General features: G+C 44.7%; 2 protein-coding genes across 3 annotated transcripts in view; one reads left to right on the top strand and one right to left on the bottom strand.

Moving 5' to 3' along the window:
• Positions 1-19608, top strand: part of LOC123774590 (max-interacting protein 1) — a 739857-nt gene that overhangs the window by 307159 nt on the left and 413090 nt on the right. The window lies entirely within an intron of this gene.
• LOC138351880 (max dimerization protein 3-like) overlaps positions 18043-19608 on the bottom strand; it is a 242292-nt gene continuing 240726 nt past the window's right edge. The window contains exon 4 of the mRNA XM_069303892.1: positions 18043-18563. Within this exon, the coding sequence (XP_069159993.1) occupies positions 18380-18563 (184 nt within the window). The 3' untranslated portion in view covers positions 18043-18379. The remainder of the gene's footprint in view (positions 18564-19608) is intronic.

The raw sequence follows: 19608 nt of genomic DNA, 5'->3' as shown, positions 1-19608 counted from the left end.
TGTGGTACTGTGTCAAAGGCTTTCTGGCAATCCAAAAATTTGCAGTCTGCCCACCCTTTTCTTTCTCGCCTGATTTGTGTAGCCTGATCGTAGAATTCAATTAATCCTGTGAGGCAGGACTTCCCATCCCTGAACCCTATATGTATGCATGTATTCCATACATCCATCCATCCATATGTATGTATGTATGTATGTATGTATGTATGTATGTATGTATGTATGTATGTATGTATGTATGTATGTATGTATGTATTTATGTATGTATGTATGTATGTATGTATGTATGTATGTATGTATGTATGTTTGTATGTATGTATGTATGTATGTATGTATGTATGTATGTATGTATGTATGTATGTTTGTATGTATGTATGTATGTATGTATGTATGTATGTATGTATGTATGTATGTATGTATGTATGTATGTATGTGAGTGTGTATTTTAGTCTGTATCAGGAGAAGAAGAAATAATGAAAGTATCTGAGGAGGAAGAATTAGAAGAAGAGAAAGATAAGAGGTTAGCGAGAGTGAAGACTTACGTCTAAACATTGATCGTTGGAAGACAAAGAAGGTCGGACCAGGATCAATGCCCCACGAGATCCTCACCTCGACAACACGTGGTGGGACCCCCCACACTTGGGACCCCCACAAGCTTGGGACCCCCACACACTTGGGACCCCACACACTTGGGACCCCAACACACTTGGGACCCCACACGCTTGGGACCCCCACATACTTGGGACCCCCACACACTTGGGACCCCCCACACTTGGGACCCCCACATGCTTGGGACCCCCCACACACTTGGGACCCCCACACGCTTGGGACCCCCTACTGATTAGTGCCGTGTTCGTCAATGTACACAATATTTCCAGAGCGGAGTTAAGGGAGTAGTGGTAGTGATAGTGGTAGTGATAGTGGTGCTGGTAATACAAGTAGCAACCACAATAACAGTCGTTGTTGAAGTGTAGTACTGGAGGTAGAAGTAGTAGTTGTGCTAGTAACGGTGGGGAGAAAATGCACTAGTAACGGCAGAAGAGAGAGTAGTGGTGACAGTAGAAGGGAAAGTAGTGCTGACCATAAAACAGAGAGTACAGTGTTTGAGAGTGAAGGAGGTAGAGGCAGCAGGAGCAGCAGCAGCAGCAGCAGGAGCAGCAGCAGCAGCAGCAGCAGCAGCAGGAGCAGCAGCAGCAGCAGCAGCAGCAGCAGCAGCAGCAGCAGCAGCAGGAGCAGCAGCAGCAGCAGGAGCAGCAGCAGCAGCAGCAGGAGCAGCAGCAGGGATAAGAGGTAAGAGGCAGCAGACGAGTCAGTAACAGTGTGACCTGGAGGCCACACTACTCACCCTCACTAACATCCACGGCAGGTTTCCATAAGCTCCAGTATGTCAGGTTTCAAGTCAATACCACCATCCTCACCCGAGAAGCTGAACTTACCACAAGATACACAAAATAAGATGGTACTTCTATTGTTATACATTCAGGTATCCCTATCGACGGAAAATATTAAACAAATAATAATAATAATAATTATAATAAAGATAGAATTTATCCAATAGAAAGCTATCCCTGCTGAGGCGTTTTGAAATTCTAGAAACGGACAACGCGGACACACGCTCCCCGCGAACCGCGGGAACACGCGCGCCACGTGGACATGCGCGCCACTCATCTTCCAGTTGTATTTCCTCACAGTTGTATTTCCTCACAGTTGTATTTGCTCATAATTCAAGCAGTGACGTGTGATGAGTCATAACAACAGACACTGTTATTTACAAGACAAATGGTGTATACCAAGCGGAGGTACAGCAACAATCTTGATGGTGACAGCAGTTCCCACAGAACAATGGTAATGTGTGCAATGATGAACCTCTACCATCATTTTGCACCACAATTCATATTCACACACCTGCTGGAACACTTCACACACACCTGCTGGAACACTTCACACACACCTGCTGGAACACTTCACACACACACACACACCTGCTGGAACACTTCACACACCTGTAGAAACCTGTACATCTTCCCTTGATCATGTTAGCTTGGTCTGTATTTATTAAACAGCTTGTGAGGTCGTCCTCGACTCAAGGTTATTATTATTATAAACAACCTTGCGGCGCTTCCCAGCTCAAACTCTCTAATATATACAAACTAGGCCGCCTTGATTGACCAGGATATACAGGTTTCGTAAATGGACACACACACGACTGCTTGACGAGTCCCAATCCAGAGCTTGGAAGGTGCTGGAAAAGTAGACACGCGGACGTTTGACGATATTACAAACCCTTTTCCATCACAGAGTCTTGAATCACGTCAGCGACACAGCACTGACATACCAGTGACATACCAGTGACATACCAGAGACATACCAGTGACAATGACCAGAAAGACAGCCCAGCCTTTCAACGTCTGGCATTACTAAAGACAGAGGCCACACCGAGAATAACAAGGGAGAGGCGGGAGTGGACTGGAGGCGGCGGGGTCCTCGCACAGGGAGCAACAAGGAACATTACGTATAGGCTACTGGAGAACCGCTGGAAGTGCTGGAGCCAGAGAGAGAGAGAGAGCCAGAGAGAGAGAGAGAGCCAAAGAGAGCGAGAGAGCCAGCCAGAGAGAGAGAGAGCCAGAGAGAGAGAGAGAGAGAGAGAGAGAGAGAGAGAGAGAGCGCGAGCTGCCGAGTGAAATAACAGCAGGAGACTAACAAAGAATGAATATAAGAGAAGAGAGACAAAGAAGGCAGGTCTAGGATCAATGTTGGTGGTGCGGTGTGGAGGTCCTCCAGCCGAGCTAAGAACCCACGTGGGTTGAGGGGTTACTGGCGTGGGCTGGGACTGTTCTTGAGTGTCTCTCGCGCTGTTCTTGAGTGTCTCTCGCGCTGTTCTTGAGTGTCTCTCACAGATGCAGAGGAAGAGGACAAGCAAGAGAAGATAGAATAAAGATAAAGGTTGGTACAGGAGCATGCGCAAGACAAACAGAAAATGGGGGAACTGGGGAAAACCTGTTCCCTTTCCATCTCAAAATAGAAATTGTGAATAGGAATAGAATGCTTTGAAAGAGACTAGAAACAAAGTGGAAAGGGAAGAAGGCAAGTAAAGAGTGCGAATCAACAGAGAGGGGGAGGGGGCTAGGGAACCGAGGAGAGATATGCAAGAATCAGAGAAGCGTGTAAAATGTGAAGGGTGAGGCAAGAATCAGAGAGAGAGAGAGAGAGAGAGAGAGAGAGAGAGAGAGAGAGAGAGAGAGAGAGAGAGAGAGAGAGAGAGAGAGAGAGAGAGAGAGAGAGAGAGAGAGAGAGAGAGAAGAGAGATTATTAACAACACAAGGCGCTCAGCCACTCTGAACTATATGTTTAACACATCTCTAACCCTGTCCGTGGAGGACGGAAGAAAATGTATATATGCTGGTTAGCATTGTAAATGTGTAGCCACGTCTGTGGTAGAAAAAGAAAAAAACTCGCAGCTTTGTTATTCTCATGAACATGACACCATCAGTGGTCATTCTTCTCAAGACAGACTCTCATCGGGAACCTGTTGCTCAACATATAGATACGCGCGAAATAAGAGCGCACAAAGGCTCTGGCACACACCTCGCTCCTAGTCCCTCCTGCACTTCACACGATTCCAACTTTAAAATAAAGTGACCGAAGATAAATAAATGGGGGAAAAAGAATGAAAAAACAATTAATTAAAACCAGTATTCAATCGGCGAAATCTCTTTCTCTTTTTTTTCGAAAGGATATCCATTTGCTTCTTAATTCCCAAGTGCATTTTCGTACTCTTGCTGAGCTAATATAGGTTCCAAGGGGATCCCAGGGATGCACTAGCACTGTCCAGAACTTGCAGCAAACACCGGCAAATACATTCATCAGCAACAAAAGTAGCGCTGAACGTTAATACACGCTACAAAGAAGTGTTCCTGAGATAGTGGGAGGCGGGGTGGTAGACAGGAGACAGTGGGAGGGGGGGTGAGGTGGTAGATAGGAGACAGTGGGAGACAGGAGAGAGTGGGAGGCGGGGTGGCAGACAGGAGACAGTGGGAGGGGAGGGGGTGAGGTGGTAGATAGGAGACAGTGGGAGGTGGGGTGGCAGACAGGAGACAGTGGGGGGGGGTGAGGTGGTAGATAGGAGACAGTGGGAGGTGGGGTGGCAGACAGGAGACAGTGGGGGGGGGGTGAGGTGGTAGATAGGAGACAGTGGGAGGCGGGGTGGCAGACAGGAGAGAGTGGGAGGGTGAGATGGTAGACAGGAGACAGTGGAAGGTTGGAAAGTGTATGGAGAACAGAGAGATAATTAAGGTGGTGGAGACGAAGCAGGTATAGACGAGTGCACCGGACACAGTCCCTAGGAGTGAGAGAGGGCAACACACAGGTACAGCAGGAGGAGGGCAGCCCGAGGGAGAGGCGAGGGAGAGGCGGGCGTGAGGCCAGGACGGTGAAGAGGCTCGAGCACGATCAATGGCGGGCCCAGCACTCAGGTTCACCGACAGGAGCACCAACACGTGGGAGGAACAGGTGGGATGCCGGGCCCACCTCCACTTCCCCCCCTCCCTCAAGGACGAGCCATTGATCTGCACCTTAACCACCAGTTCAAGTGGTGACTGAGGAAGGCAGAGACCCACATCAACACACAGTAAGCCTTGTTAGTCCATGATGCAGCTACATTGTTAACAAGGTAGTTATCACTTATACCAGTCACGATATGACTCATTTGTTTGGTCACGACACATTGATCGCCTCGAGTAGAACATTGATCACCAAGAGCACAACATTAATCAACAATAAAACTACAGAGAGTAATAAATACACATAAAAGTATCTCTATGATGTATAACACAGGGGTGTATGCCAGAGAGAACCCTGCTCTACCTTCGTATAAATACACCCAACCCTTGTCCTCTCGAATAATACCTCGCATTTTGACGTCAAAATCCCCAACGGACAAAATATGATGTACTGTACATCACAACGGCTCACAAACATTTACGTTTTCCATGGGCTGTTCGTTCGGTTAGGTTGGGTTAGATTCGGTTGTTTTAGTACACCCTTTTCCGGCCGATGTGCCAACGCGAGAGGACGGACTGATATACCAATGTTCACACAACCCGTTCTCGCACTTGCTTATAGTCAATATTGGCTTATTTAATAAGTGCATATGTGACATACTAATTGATTGTAAATATTTTAGTTTACCTTGAAAAGCTTCATAGAAAACACCGACCTCACCTAACCTTCTTAGTATGTTAAGATAAGCATCTTATTGCTTCTTAATTACAATTATTGTTCACAACACCAGGATAATTAATATATACAACTGTTTTAACAAAACCAAACTGGGCCAGACACGGCTGGGACACACAAGTACAGGGACAAATGGGAGGACAGGAGATTATCACATTCCCCATCATTATCATCAATACATTATTCAAAGGAGAAGCAAACAACAACAACCATAGAGTAGACACTAATAGACAATTACCATTAATAACGGACCTGACTCATCAAACATGAAAATAACTCCTCGTGAGGCCAGGAGACATGGCAGGAAGTGCAAAATAACCCCATTAAAAAGTAGAGGTGTTAAAGAATGACGAGAGAAACTAACGGCATTAAAGGATCAAGACTTTCGAGCACTCTCCCTCTAAACAAGAGGGGCATACCTCGGCCACCTCTCTCGGTGTTCAAAGAGGACTTGATAAAACACTTCAAAGGATATCTGATCATCCTGGTTGTGATTCATGCTTCATACAGCGTCTAACAGCCGGACTGACCAGACCACAAACCAGGGGGTCTGGTCAGAGATCGGGCCCGCAGGGACATTGATTTCCGGAACCAACAACAGGTAGGTAGTTATCCCGACCACCTTCCCTTAACGGTTGCTTGCAGACCCAAAGGGATAGTTCCATACCGTTACTTTCGTTGGGAGTCGGTCGGTCGAGTGGACAGCACGCTGGACCTGTGGTCCCGGGTTCGATCCCGGGCGCCGGCGAGAAACAATGGGCAGTTTCTTTCACCCTATGCCCCTGTTACCTAGCAGTAAAATAGGTACCTGGGTGTTAGTCAGCCGTCACGGGCTGCTTCCTGGGGGTGGAGGCCTGGTCGAGGACCGGGCCACGGGGACACTAAAGCCCCGAAATCACCTCAAGATAACCTTTCGATAATTCCGAGGATAAAATTAACGTGCCCGCGGCCTAGTCTCTGACCAGGACTCCTGGTTGGTGCTCTGGTCAACCAGGCTGTTCGACGCGGCAGCTCGCAGCCTGATGTTTGAATCACAACCTGGTGGATCAGGTATTCTTTGAAGGTGTTTATCAAGTTCTCTTTTGAACACTGTAAGAGGTCGGCCAGTTATGCCCTTAAGTGCAAAGGGAGAGTGTAAAAAAAAAGTCTTGGCACTTTGACAGAGTTCGCTCTCAGCACACCTACTGTACTATTGCTTTTCAATCTTGCTATTTTGCACTTCCTGCCATGTCTCCTGACCTCACGAGGAGTTATTTCCATGTTTGATGAGTCAGGACTGTTATTAATGGTAATCAGCTATTAGTGTCTACTCTATGGTTGTTGTTGTTTGCTTCTCCTTTGAATAATGTATTGATGATAATGATGGGGAATGTGATAATCGCCTGTTCTCCCATTTGTCCCTGTACTTGAGGCGTTATTTCTGTGTGCAGATTTTAAACCAGTCCTTCGAGTATTTCCTAAGTGTAAATTATTATGTATTTCTCCAGCCTGCGCCCTAGGGAATACAGATTTTGAAATCTTAAGTGGTCCCAATAACTTAGATGATTTATTGAGTGGATTCTAGCAGTAAATGATCTTTGCATGCTCTCCAGGTCAGCAAATTCTCCAGCTTTGAATGGGGATGTAAGTGTGCAACAATATTCCACCCTAGAGACCACTAGTGTCTTAAAAAATATCATTGATAAAATCAATAAGAGCAATACAAAAAAATCAATCTCCAATTGATTTTCTCATTGATATATATCAGGTTAGCGTGATTTCTTTTGAATCATCATTGATATGACATTTCTTCTTTGAAACGTTCTTGTTATCCAACCTGTCTATTTTCTTGAAGCTGTGACAGCTAATTTATTGTGTTTTTTAAAAGTAAGGTATTCCGACAAGATTACTCCCAGACCTTTTAAATAATTTTTCTTTCAATAGTGTGGTTCGAATATGTTTTATATGTGGTTTCCGTTTTTATATTTTCGTGTTTTTTTCCCATAGCGCAGTTGCTGGAACTTATCCTCATTAAAGATGTTTTATTCTATGGGCCATTGAAAGACATGAATAACATCAGATTGGAGGTTTGCCGTGTCATCTATATTGTCTACTCCCATGAAAATCCTAGAGTTATCTGCACTTATGCAGTGTTATAGTTTGTATCCTTGTCTATGTCTGATAAGCGCGTTTGCAAAGTCTGTGATATATTACATCAGTATTTTGCTTGTCTTCCATGGCATCCAGGGCCAGGTTATAGTGGTCTAGCAACTGTGAGAAGCAGGAGTACCCTGTTCTAAGCCCATGTTGTCCAGGATTATTTAGACACTGATTAGATGTGTTTTGTTGATAATACTTTTTTTTATTAACATCTTTATTTTATTGACAAAATTTTATTACAATTTTGCCTAATCTGAGGATTTCAATTAAGTCTTATCCTCACACTATGAGGATAATGCTGGTATTCACTGTCACGCAGGACAGAGGGTCATACACAAGACAATAGGTCTAAACTGTAGGCTGAAGCACATATATATCATGGTTACAATCAATGTTTTAATGTATGAATATGTGAAATAAACTTTCTATTGTGCACTGCCACACAAGGGCAGGGATGGGTTCATAAGAGATGCAGCTTAAAAATAATATAAATAAAATTGTTCTTCATTCTTTAAAATGGACAAGCAAATTTTGAATAAATTGTTAGGATGTCGTCCAGAACACCTGAGTCAATGAAATAGTTACACAGTTGGTGGTACAATAGGCCAGGAGGTCTAAAATCTTTTACGGTTTCACATTCAACAATGTAATGTTCTAGTGAATGCATTAAAGGTTTGTCACAGAGTTTGCAATCTGAGTATTCTGGTAGTGGCTCAGCCTCACTAACTTGCCAGCTTTCAGGTCTCTGGGCATTTCTTAATTCTTCTAAATCTGATTAATTTCTATAATTTGTATGTTTCTAATAATTGCATTAGATAGTCCAAAGTCATAATCAGTGTTTTCTTTCCTGCAAGCCTCATTGGCCAATCGATCTACAAAGTCATGTTTTCCAACTCCAGCATGGGATGGGATCCACACAAATTTTATACAATAGTTATTATCATTGGCAAAAATTACATTCCATTTAATATTACAAGCTACTTCCGACATACATTGTGATGGGTTATTTAAGGACTGCAGAGCACTTTTGAGTCACAGAAAATAACTCCACCACCATTGAGCTTAAGGTACTCAGTGGCTAGATAAATACCCAATAACTCAGTCTTTGTCGTGCTTGCCCAGTTGTTCAATCTCCGTGTATTAGACATGATTATTTCATTCCCTTTATATACTGCACATGCACAACCTGTTCTACCAGTGCCTAATTGCACAGAGCCATCAGTAAAGGCATGGGATTCAATTGGTTTGAGATTTTTAAGATGACTATCAATAGCTTCTAATGTTATACATCTCATAGTTTCAGTGTTATACATTTGTTTGACACTGATGGGGGTATAATGTAAAGAGACCTGCACATCTTTCCAAGGGGGAATACAGTGAACAGTTTTACCAGGAGTAAGAGACACATTCAGTATCATAAGATTATAGGCACAACAATTGAGCACTGTAAGGAGATTTTTGCGGCCGATTGAGGGTCAGAATTGATTAGAATGGATCGAAAATACGAATGGTCGAGAATATTGCCCCAACAATGCGAGAAGCATCTTTTAATTAAGGTAAAGCATGCCATTAATGCTGTTCAAGCTCCTCATGCTGGGTATTTCCTATAAATTGTTCTTAACTTCTCCATGGAAACCTGCCTCGATCCTTCGACTTACTACCCCTATTTCCATATAGCAGAAGGGTGTATTTGAGACAAGACATCGGCAGACCAGTGCGGCCACCAGTGTCGTAAATCAGAGGTAACGATTGCTAGAAATTGCTATACCGATGATGATACTTTTCAAGACGCTAGTGCTCTCTAGAGTGGAGTACTGCTGCACAATGACGGCCTCTTTCAAATCTGGAGAAATTGCCAACCTGGAGAGCGTGCATAGATCCTTTACTGCTAGAATCCACTCAGTAAAACATCTAAACTATTGAGACCGACTAAAATGCCTAAATCTGTATTCTCTTGAGCGCTGGCGGGAGAGATACATAATAATTTACACGTGGAAAATAATAGAGGGGCTGGTCCCAAACCTGCACACAGAAATAACACCACATGAGACCAGAAGGCATGGCAGGATGTGCAGAATAACCCCGTTGAAAAGCAGAGGTGCAACAGGTACTCTGAGAGAGAACTCTATCAACATTAGAGGTCCGAGACTATTCAACACGCTTCCACTACACATAAGGGGCATAACTGGCCGACCCCTCACAGTGTTCAAGAGAGAACTCGATAAACACCTCCAAAGGATACCTGATCAACCAGACTGTGATTCATACCTCAGCCTGCGAGCAGCCGCCTGGTTAACAAGACCATAAGGACTGTTCCTGAACAAATAGCTTGGATGTATTACAACGGAAAGATTCATGATATTCTGGAGAGATATAAGATTTTTGCAGCTCGATTGTAACTTTCTTTAATTGTCTGAATGTCTATTGCAAATGGTCTGTGTACCTAGTCATAAAAGTATTTGTTTGTACGTCTGGTAACATACTGCATGTGTAATGGAAGAAATATATATGTTGATCACTCAGAATGTTTGTGATGTGTGTCTATTGGTTGATTGTGATGATATATATATATATATATATATATATATATATATATATATATATATATATATATATATATATATATATATATATATATATATATATATATATATATGTCGTACCTAGTAGCCAGAACTCACTTCTCAGCCTACTATTCAAGGCCCGATTTGCCTAATAAGCCAAGTTTTCCTGAATTAATATATTTACTATAATTTTTTTCTTATGAAATGATAAAGCAACCCTTTTCTCTATGTATGAGGTCAATTTTTTTTATTGGAGTTAAAATTAACGTAGATATATGACCGAACCTAACCAACCCTACCTAACCTAACCTAACCTATATTTATAGGTAAGGTTAGGTTAGGTAGCCAAAAAAAGCTAGGTTAGGTTAGGTTAGGTAGGTTAGGTAGACGAAAAAACATTAATTCATGAAAACTTGGCTTATTAGGCAAATCGGGCCTTGAATAGTAGGCTGAGAAGTGCGTTCTGGCTATTAGGTACGACATATATATATATATATATATATATATATATATATATATATATATATATATATATATATATATATATATATATATATATATATATATATATGTCGTACCTAGTAGCCAGAACGCACTTCTCAGCCTACTATGCAAGGCCCGATTTGCCTAATAAGCCAAGTTTTAATGAATTAATTGTTTTTCGACTACCTAACCTACCTAACCTAACCTAACCTAACTTTTTCGGCTACCTAACCTAACCTAACCTATAAAGATAGGTTAGGTTAGGTTAGGTAGGGTTGGTTAGGTTCGGTCATATATCTACGTTAATTTTAACTCCAATAAAAAAAAAATGACCTCATACATAATGAAATGGGTAGCTTTATCATTTCATAAGAAAAAAATTAGAGAAAATATATTAATTCAGTAAAACTTGGCTTATTAGGCAAATCGGGCCTTGCATAGTAGGCTGAGAAGTGCTTTCTGGCTATTAGGTACGACATATATATATATATATATATATATATATATATATATATATATATATATATATATATATATATATACACACACACACATGAACACCACATTGTACTGAACGGGGTGAGAATAGCTTGAGCTACCTCATCCCTTTGTGTGTATTTATACCTCAATAAACTTATTTTAATTTAAATTTCTTTAATCAGGAGGCCTAGTCGGTGACTTTGAAACCTGGAACCACTGCACGGTAACCAGAGCCAGACAGTTTCTTTAGGAATGACATCCAAGCTACAGATAATATAACCGATATTAACACGAACTCAGAAGACTTTGAAAGAGAAATTGACAACATGCCCATGCACTCAGCCTAACTCGTGGAATTCAATATTCATAAAGAAATGTAACGTTCCAGGTACTGAGGTATGGTGGAAACGAGGAACTTAAACGAAACACAGAGTATAGGACACAGTCAGACCTGCTCATAGAGGGAACACAACAGGTAAAAGATCTGGGAATTATGACGTCTGACGACCTGACATTTAGTGAACATAACCGTGCAAATATAGCGGCGGCCAGGACAAAGATAGGATGGATTATGAAAACGTTCAAATCCAGATACACCAAAGCAATGCTAATACTATTTAAATCACTGTTGCTGTCCCGTCTTGAGTGTTGCTCGATACTCATCTCCCCTTTCAGAGCAGGAGAGCTCTCTGAATTAGAGGGAATACAGAGACCATATACGGCACGCATAGAAACGATAAAGCATCTAAATTATTGGCACCGTCTCAAAGCTCTCAAAATGTACTCTTATGAAAGGAGACGAGAAAGGTATCAAATAATATATGCATAGAAGATACTTGAAGGACAGGTCCCAAATCTGCATAGTAGAATAACTACATACTGGAACGGAAGATACGGAAGGAAGTGTAGAATAGAACCAGTGAAGAGTAAGGTGTCACTGGCACAATCAGAGAACACTGTCTGAACATCAGAGGTCCACAGCTGTTCAACATCCTCCCAGCAAGCATTAGAAATATTGCTGGAACAAAGGTGGATGTTTTGAAGAGGCACTTAGATAAGTTCTTGCAAGAAGTGCCGGACCAACAAGGCTCTTGTGGATATGTGAGCCTGCGGGCCGCTCCAAGAAACATCCTGTTGAACCAAGTTATCACAAGTCGAACCTGACCTCAGGCCGGGCTCGGGGAGTAGAAGAACTCCCAGAACCCTCTCCGGGTATGTTCCAGGTAACCGCAGGGTAATTGACAATAATGACAAACTTCCAGCCGGGGTGAGCCTGTAACCTTGGAGGGATGGTAGACAGGTTGTCCTGGACTACACGTTTGCATCTACATTGGCTGCTGCCTATCTACAGTATGAAATACAAGACCTTCCGTGTATTAACACATCTTAAGGTGCACTCCTTGAAAATATGTTAATGACGAAAGAGCTCGGATTTAGCTCTTTTGTCTTACTTACAAAGAATACCTGATCAAGCAGGCTGTAATTTATAAGTCAGGCTGCGAGCAGTCGCGCCCAACACCTTGGTTGACCAGACGACCAGCCCCCGAGGCCTGGTCGGAGACCGGGCCTCAAGGCCGTTGATCCCCGGAAGCTACACAAGGTAGCCACAAAGTAGGTACTTAGTCAATGTTTAAGTTCTTCGTGACGCTTTACCCGGAGCGACAGAACCATTTTAATTCACTCTTGACTTTCATTAATCAGACCAGTAGCTCAAGTGAAAGATGGCAGGCTGCCGGCCACGAGCTGCCCTTCACACTGACACTGCCATCCACACGGGAGGCGACCGGGGCGTAGTCATGGTAAGTTATCTTGAGGTTATCTTGAGATGATTTCTGGCCTTAGCGTCCCCGGGGCCCGGTCCTCGACCCCGGTCCTCCTTTTTTGTTACACCCCCCCCCCAGGAAGCAGCCCGTAGCAGCTGTCTAACTTCCTGGTACGTATTTACTGCTAGGTTAACAGGAGCATCAGAGTGAAAGAAACTGTGCCCATTTCTTTCCGCCTCCGCCGGAGATCGAACCCGGAACATTAGAACTACCAATCCCGAGCGCAATCCACTCAGCCGTCAGGCCCCATAATGATGATGATGGTGTGTGTGTGTACTCACCTAATTGTGCTTGCGGGGTTTGAGCTCTGGCTCTTTGGTCCCGCCTCTCAACTGATGTACAGATTCCTGAGCCTACTGGGCTCTATCATATCAACATTTGAAACTGTCTCGAGTCAGCCTTCACCGGTAACTTCAAGGTAAGGTAACCGTATCACTTCTCAGCTCTTACTTCCACTAGGTAACCTCAAGGTAAGGTAACCATATCACTGCCTAATGCATCCCATCTGTTAACTACTCTGACACTGAAAAAATTATTCCTAATATCTCTGTGGCTCATTTGGGTACTTAGTTCCCATCTGTGTCCCCTTGTTCATGTTCCACCCGTGCTAAATAATTTGTCTTTGTCCGCCCTGTCAATTCCCCGGAGAATTTTGTAAGTGATGATCAAGTCTTCCCTTACTCTTCTGTCTTCTAGGGACGTGAGGTTTAGCTCTCGTAGCCTTTCCTCGTAGCTCATATTTCTCAGTTCTGGGACTAGTCTGGTGGCATACATATGAATCTTTTCTAACTTTTGTACTCACCTAGTTGTATTCACATAGTTGTGTTTGCGGGGGTTGAGCTCTGGCTCTTTGGTCCCGCCTCTCAACCGTCAATCAACAGGTGTACAGATTCCTGAGCCTATCGGGCTCTGTCATATCTACACTTGAAACTGTGTATGGAGTCAGCCTCCACCACATCACCTCCTAATGCATTCCATTTGTCAACCACTCTGACACTAAAAAAGTTCTTTCTAATATCTCTGTGGCTTTGTGTGTGTGTGTGTGTGTGTGTGTGTGTGTGTGAGAGAGAGAGAGAGAGAGAGAGAGAGAGAGAGAGAGAGAGAGAGAGAGAGAGAGAGAGAGAGAGAGAGAGAGAGAGAGAGAGAGAGAGAGAGAGAGAGAGGGAGAGAGAGAGAGAGGGAGAGGGAGAGGGAGAGAGAGAGAGAGAGAGAGAGAGAGAGAGAGAGAGAGAGAGAGAGAGAGAGAGAGAGAGAGAGAGAGAGAGAGAGAGAGAGAGAGAGAGAGAGAGAGAGAGAGAGAGAGGGGGGATACCAGAACACTCCATGAAAGGCAGTTCTAATTCTGGACGTTCTTTTCTCTGGAGCATAAAGCCCACCGGAGTGCCGTCGGCAAAGGGACAGAGCCATGGATATTGCCATAATAACCCTGCCATCCAGGCGTGTAGTAAACACACCGGCAACTCTAGACATAGCCATGGCAACAAACATGGCAGCCCATAACAAGGGCCAGAGCAGTACCCGGATGTCCATGGCGATGGGATAACAGCACGGAACGGTGTCATATACCAGTACCTTCTAGAACAGGATATCAACACGTTCATGATTGGGATAAATGCACGTTGTAGAATACAGAGCCGAGGAACATCAAACCAGGATACATCAGTGATGTGATTCGTGATGTGGATGATGTGAGTGTCGTAGTAGGAGGGATGTGACTGGTGGGTTGAAGCCGTAGACGACGGCCAGTTATCTGATGAGTACAAACATATGAAAGCCAAACCACAATTATGAAATAAACCAGGCATTCAACTATAGAAGTCAAACTTCATATAACGGATTTCAAGTTGAATACAATTATGTTCAAGAAAAGCATATATATACATAAATTTAAGTACGAGAACGGAGTCACAGACGAGTGGAACACTACCAAGCAGTCTCGCTGAATCTCACACACTGATAACTTTTAAAATCAGACGAGGCAAATGCATGACTGAAAATAATTGAGCTAATAATCCCCGTACGGCATTCCTGTCTTAAGAAGGTGGAGGCCGTGATTACAGAAGGGCGCAAGCTGCGATAACAAGAGGGGGTAACAGGCCGAGATAGCAGGTCAGCGGCGGCAGGCGGAGTAACACCAGATTACCACTGTGGTTGATTACCACTGTGGTTGCAGGGCGACAATAAGCAGCAACCGTGGTGGCGGGTGTCGGAGTCCAGACGAGCAACCACTCAGTACAAAGCGTCACCTGGACAGCAGAGATAACGCTGACTACAGGAGGAGCAGCTGCACAAAGGACATGATGACCATCCAGGGGTGTGGATGTGAGGAGTTCGCTGCTGTCTGGAGGCGACGCCTGCGCCAGAATTCGCGGCGGCGGCCCACTAGTGGACAGGAATTAACCGTCACGCAATTCCGGTGTTTGATCGCTGGCGGCAAATTTCATCCCCTCGCTAAAACAACACTCCTATCTCCAATTATAAGCGAGTCGAAAATGCAATATCAGAGGACAAATTTCACTCGGAAAATTCAATAGCGTAGCAAATTCTGGCTGCATTGAACTTTTAGATACGAAAATCGCGCTCGTCGTCCTCAAAAGAATTTATAATCTATAAAAATATATCTTAATGAGGCTTTGCAAGTTCCGCCTTGTTAGACCTGCTTCAGTGTGTGTGTGTGTGTGTGTGTGTGTGTGTGTGTGTGTACTCACCTAATTGTACTCACCTAATTGTGCTTGCGGGGGTTGAGCTCTGGCTCTTTGGTCCCGCCTCTCAACCGTCAATCATGTGTGTGTGTGTGTGTGTGTGTGTCTGTGTGTGCGCGCGTGTGTGTGTGTGTGGTCGTATGTGTGGGATTGTGTGCGTGCGTGTATGATACCCTAATTCAGAATACTGTTGTGTACGAGAGAGAAAGCTCTAGCTCAAGAGCCCCGCCTCACACAGCTTTTAGGACCCGACATATTTACCCTTGTGGCCGTACTAACACAAGTGGCTATATAGTCCATGATATTGAAGCAGAGAACACAGGTGGCTTTCACCACCTGTGCTTCCGGGGTCACCCCCACCTGCAATATGATTACAATTATATGATTATGATCGCGATTAAATAAAGTCAAAGGCCTCCAGCGTATGACGTCACAGGGCCACGACATCGACAACAACAAAGTGACGTTGTATTGCGAGTGTTTCGTAAAAAGCAACACAATATCTCCATTTCATTACGTATCACAAAACTCCATCACAGAGCCCCGACATAAACCCACTCAATGGTCAGTATTCCATTACGGGGAAAATGCCCATTAATGCCCCTGGGCTTAAGGGCGAGTTTTGAGCCGGCAAGCCGACAAGTGGCAACACAGTGCGATAGGTGGTTAATGCTCTCTCCCGTTGCCAGCCCTTTGTTGTCAAGCGCTGCGTGCTTGTCTTTATGGCAGGGGTGTTGACCGCTCATCATCTGCTGCCACCATTGTTATCGTCTGCTGCCACCATTGTCATTATCTGTTGCCATCATTGTTATCGTCTGCTGCCATCATTGTCATCATCTGTTGCTACCATTGTCATCATCTGTTGCCACCATTGTTATCGTCTGCTACCATCATTGTCATCATCTGTTGCCACCATTGTTATCGTCTGCTACCATCATTGTCATCATCTGTTGCCACCATTGTTATCGTCTGCTACCATCATTGTCATCATCTGTTGCCACCATTGTTATCGTCTGCTACCATCATTGTCATCATCTGTTGCCACCATTGTTATCGTCTGCTACCATCATTGTCATCATCTGTTGCCACCATTGTTATCGTCTGCTACCATCATTGTCATCATCTGTTGCCACCATTGTTATCGTCTGTTGCTACCATTGTCATCATCTGTTGCCACCATTGTTATCATCTGTTGCCATCATTGTCATCATCTGTTGCCATCATTGTCATCATCTGTTGCCACCATTGTTATCGTCTGCTGCCATCATTGTCATCATCTGTTGCCACCATTGTTATCGTCTGTTGCCATCATTGTCATCATCTGTTGCCATCATTGTCATCATCTGTTGCCATCATTGTCATCATCTGCTGCCATCATTGTCATCATCTGTTGCCATCATTGCCATCATCTGTTGCCATCATTGTCATCATCTGTTGCCATCATTGTCATCATCTGTTGCCATCATTGTCATCATCTACTGCCACCATGGTCATTATCTACCACCACTACCACCAGTCATTATCTACCACAAGTCATCATCTACCACTACCACCAGTCATCATCTACCACCACCACCAGTCATTATCTACCACCACTACCACCAGTCATCATCTACCACCACCACCAGTCATCATCTACCACTACCACCAGTCATCATCTACCACCACCACCAGTCATCATCTACCACCACCACCAGTCATCATCTACCACTACCACCAGTCATCATCTACCACCACCACCACCGGTCATCATCTACCACCACCACCACCACCGGTCATCATCTACCACCACCACCACCACCGGTCATCATCTACCACCACCACCACCACCGGTCATCATCTACCACCACCACCACCACCGGTCATCATCTACCACCACCACCACCACCGGTCATCATCTACCACCACCACCACCGGTCATCATCTACCACCACCACCACCACCACCGGTCATCATCTACCACCACCACCACCACCGGTCATCATCTACCAACACCACCACCACCACCACCGGTCATCATCTACCACCACCACCACCACCGGTCATCATCTACCACTACCACCAACTTGTTATAAATAGAACCACTATTTGACACATACAAAAACACAATCAATAACCGTTATGTGGACTGTGAGAGATGGAGCAACAGCGTGGTGTAGGGGGTGTAGTAGGGGTGGTGTAGGGGTGGTGTAGGGGTGGTGCAGGGGGCGTAGTAGGGGTGGTGTAGGGGTGGTGTAGGGGTGGTGTAGGGGTGGTGTAGGGGTGGTGTAGGGGTGGTGTAGGGGTAGTGTAGGGGTGGTGTAGGGGTGGTGTAGGGGTGGTGTAGGGGGTGGTGTAGGGGTGGTGTAGGGGTAGTGTAGGGGGCGTAGTAGGGGTGTAGTAGGGGTGGTGTAGGGGTGGTGTAGGGGTGGTGTAGGGGTGGTGTAGGGGTGGTGTAGGGGTGTAGTAGGGGTGGTGTAGGGGTGGTGTAGGGGTGGTGTAGGGGTGGTGTAGGGGTGGTGTAGGGGTGGTGTAGGGGTGGTGTAGGGGTGGTGTAGGGGTGGTGTAGGGGGCGTAGTAGGGGTGGTGTAGGGGTGGTGTAGGGGTGGTGTAGGGGTGGTGTAGGGGTGGTGTAGGGGTAGTGTAGGGGGCGTAGTAGGGGTGTAGTAGGGGTGGTGTAGAGGGTGCTACTCTCAGTGTGTGGTGGGGGGTGCCAGCCGGCACCACATGAGGGAGGCCCTGTAGCCACTCTCGTGGATGCCTGCACGACCTTTCATATTGCATCACACCTAAACTTAGTCTCTCAATGTTTCTAAACTAATAAAAAAATCGCACGGTTAAAAATATATATATTTATACATTTCTCCTATTTTTGTTGGGTTACAGTTTTATGGAAATATAATAATCTCTTGACAATTTGACCTTCAACTATGAACTTTGGGGCCAAACGTCTCCTTTGGGGATATATCTAAAAATATCAAGCTATTCTCTGGCGTATTGTGTTGCAACTCTCCCTATGTGGTACTGAAGGAGTGGGGAGAGGAGCAGGCTGCAGGCTCTGTAGAACAGGACGGAAGGGGAGGCTGGAGGCTCTGTAGAACAGGACGGAAGAGCAGGCTGGAGGCTCTGTAGAACAGGACGGAAGAGCAGGCTGTGTAACACTGTAAAAGTGTTTGGTTTAGGTTAATACATACATAGAGTACATGAGTCACAGACAAGGATCTGAGAGGCGCCAGTTTGTCGGCCTGAGATCTCACACCTCAAAGCGTTAATGACCTCAAGTGACCTGAGGTCAGATCATGAGAATTTCACCTTGCTTCCGCTAAGCTTATAATTGTAGTCTGGTAGCCTTCAAACATGCCGACGTTTAAGGAGTGGCTTGGTAGTGCCGGAGGCTATCTACTTGTGGGCGGAGTTAGTACTAGGGTCCCCAATATATACTGAGGGAGCATAGAGATTTAGCATTAAGAGAACAGCAGACGAGCCAGCAGAGCAGACGGCACTAGCAGGGAGGCTGTCGGCCGGCAGGGCGGGAGTCTCCGTCAACTACAGACCCCCCCCCCCTCTCTATCCAGCTATAGGCACACACTTGGTGAGTTGAGCAGTAAGGTGACTTGGTCGTGTTTTACAAGTGTTGTGTGAAGATCAGGGGCAGTCAATTGTAGTGTTCTCAGATTCTTGGAGGATGACTCACTTTGAATATTAATCTTTAACATTTTAAGTGGATTGCGTATATTATGATACTTAGTATGTGAAATATATGAACTTATTATTTAAATCGTCTTTGTTCCCTAGAGCTTTGAGTTGAGGTGAGAAAGCCTCGGTGGTTACTAGATTCAAGATATTAATGAGTACATGTTTGGAGTTGATACATGGTACAGAGGGAACATACTAATAATGAACTCATGATAACATCCTTTGAGAATTTTGTGATACAGGCAAGTTCCATTCCTTGTCTTGTATGTAATGATCATGAATGGATGGTGGCAGCATTTCGTCTTCTACTATCTACTTTCTACTTCTACTATCTACTCTTCTACTTCTACCTATCTATACCTCTCCCTCCACCCCTCTCTGAACTCTCACTTTCAACTAATGACCCTCCTCGCTCCTCCCACCTCTCTACCTCTCACCCCAAACCCTCACTAATTACTTCACTATTCATTTCTTTCCTTTCGTTTTCTCTTATACGTTTGTGGCAATGAT

Source organism: Procambarus clarkii, chromosome 51 (genome assembly GCF_040958095.1).
Source record: "Procambarus clarkii isolate CNS0578487 chromosome 51, FALCON_Pclarkii_2.0, whole genome shotgun sequence".
Lineage (NCBI taxonomy): Eukaryota > Metazoa > Arthropoda > Malacostraca > Decapoda > Cambaridae > Procambarus > Procambarus clarkii.
The sequence above is the reverse complement of the archived record's forward strand: the minus strand, read 5'-3'. Positions and strand labels throughout refer to the sequence as shown.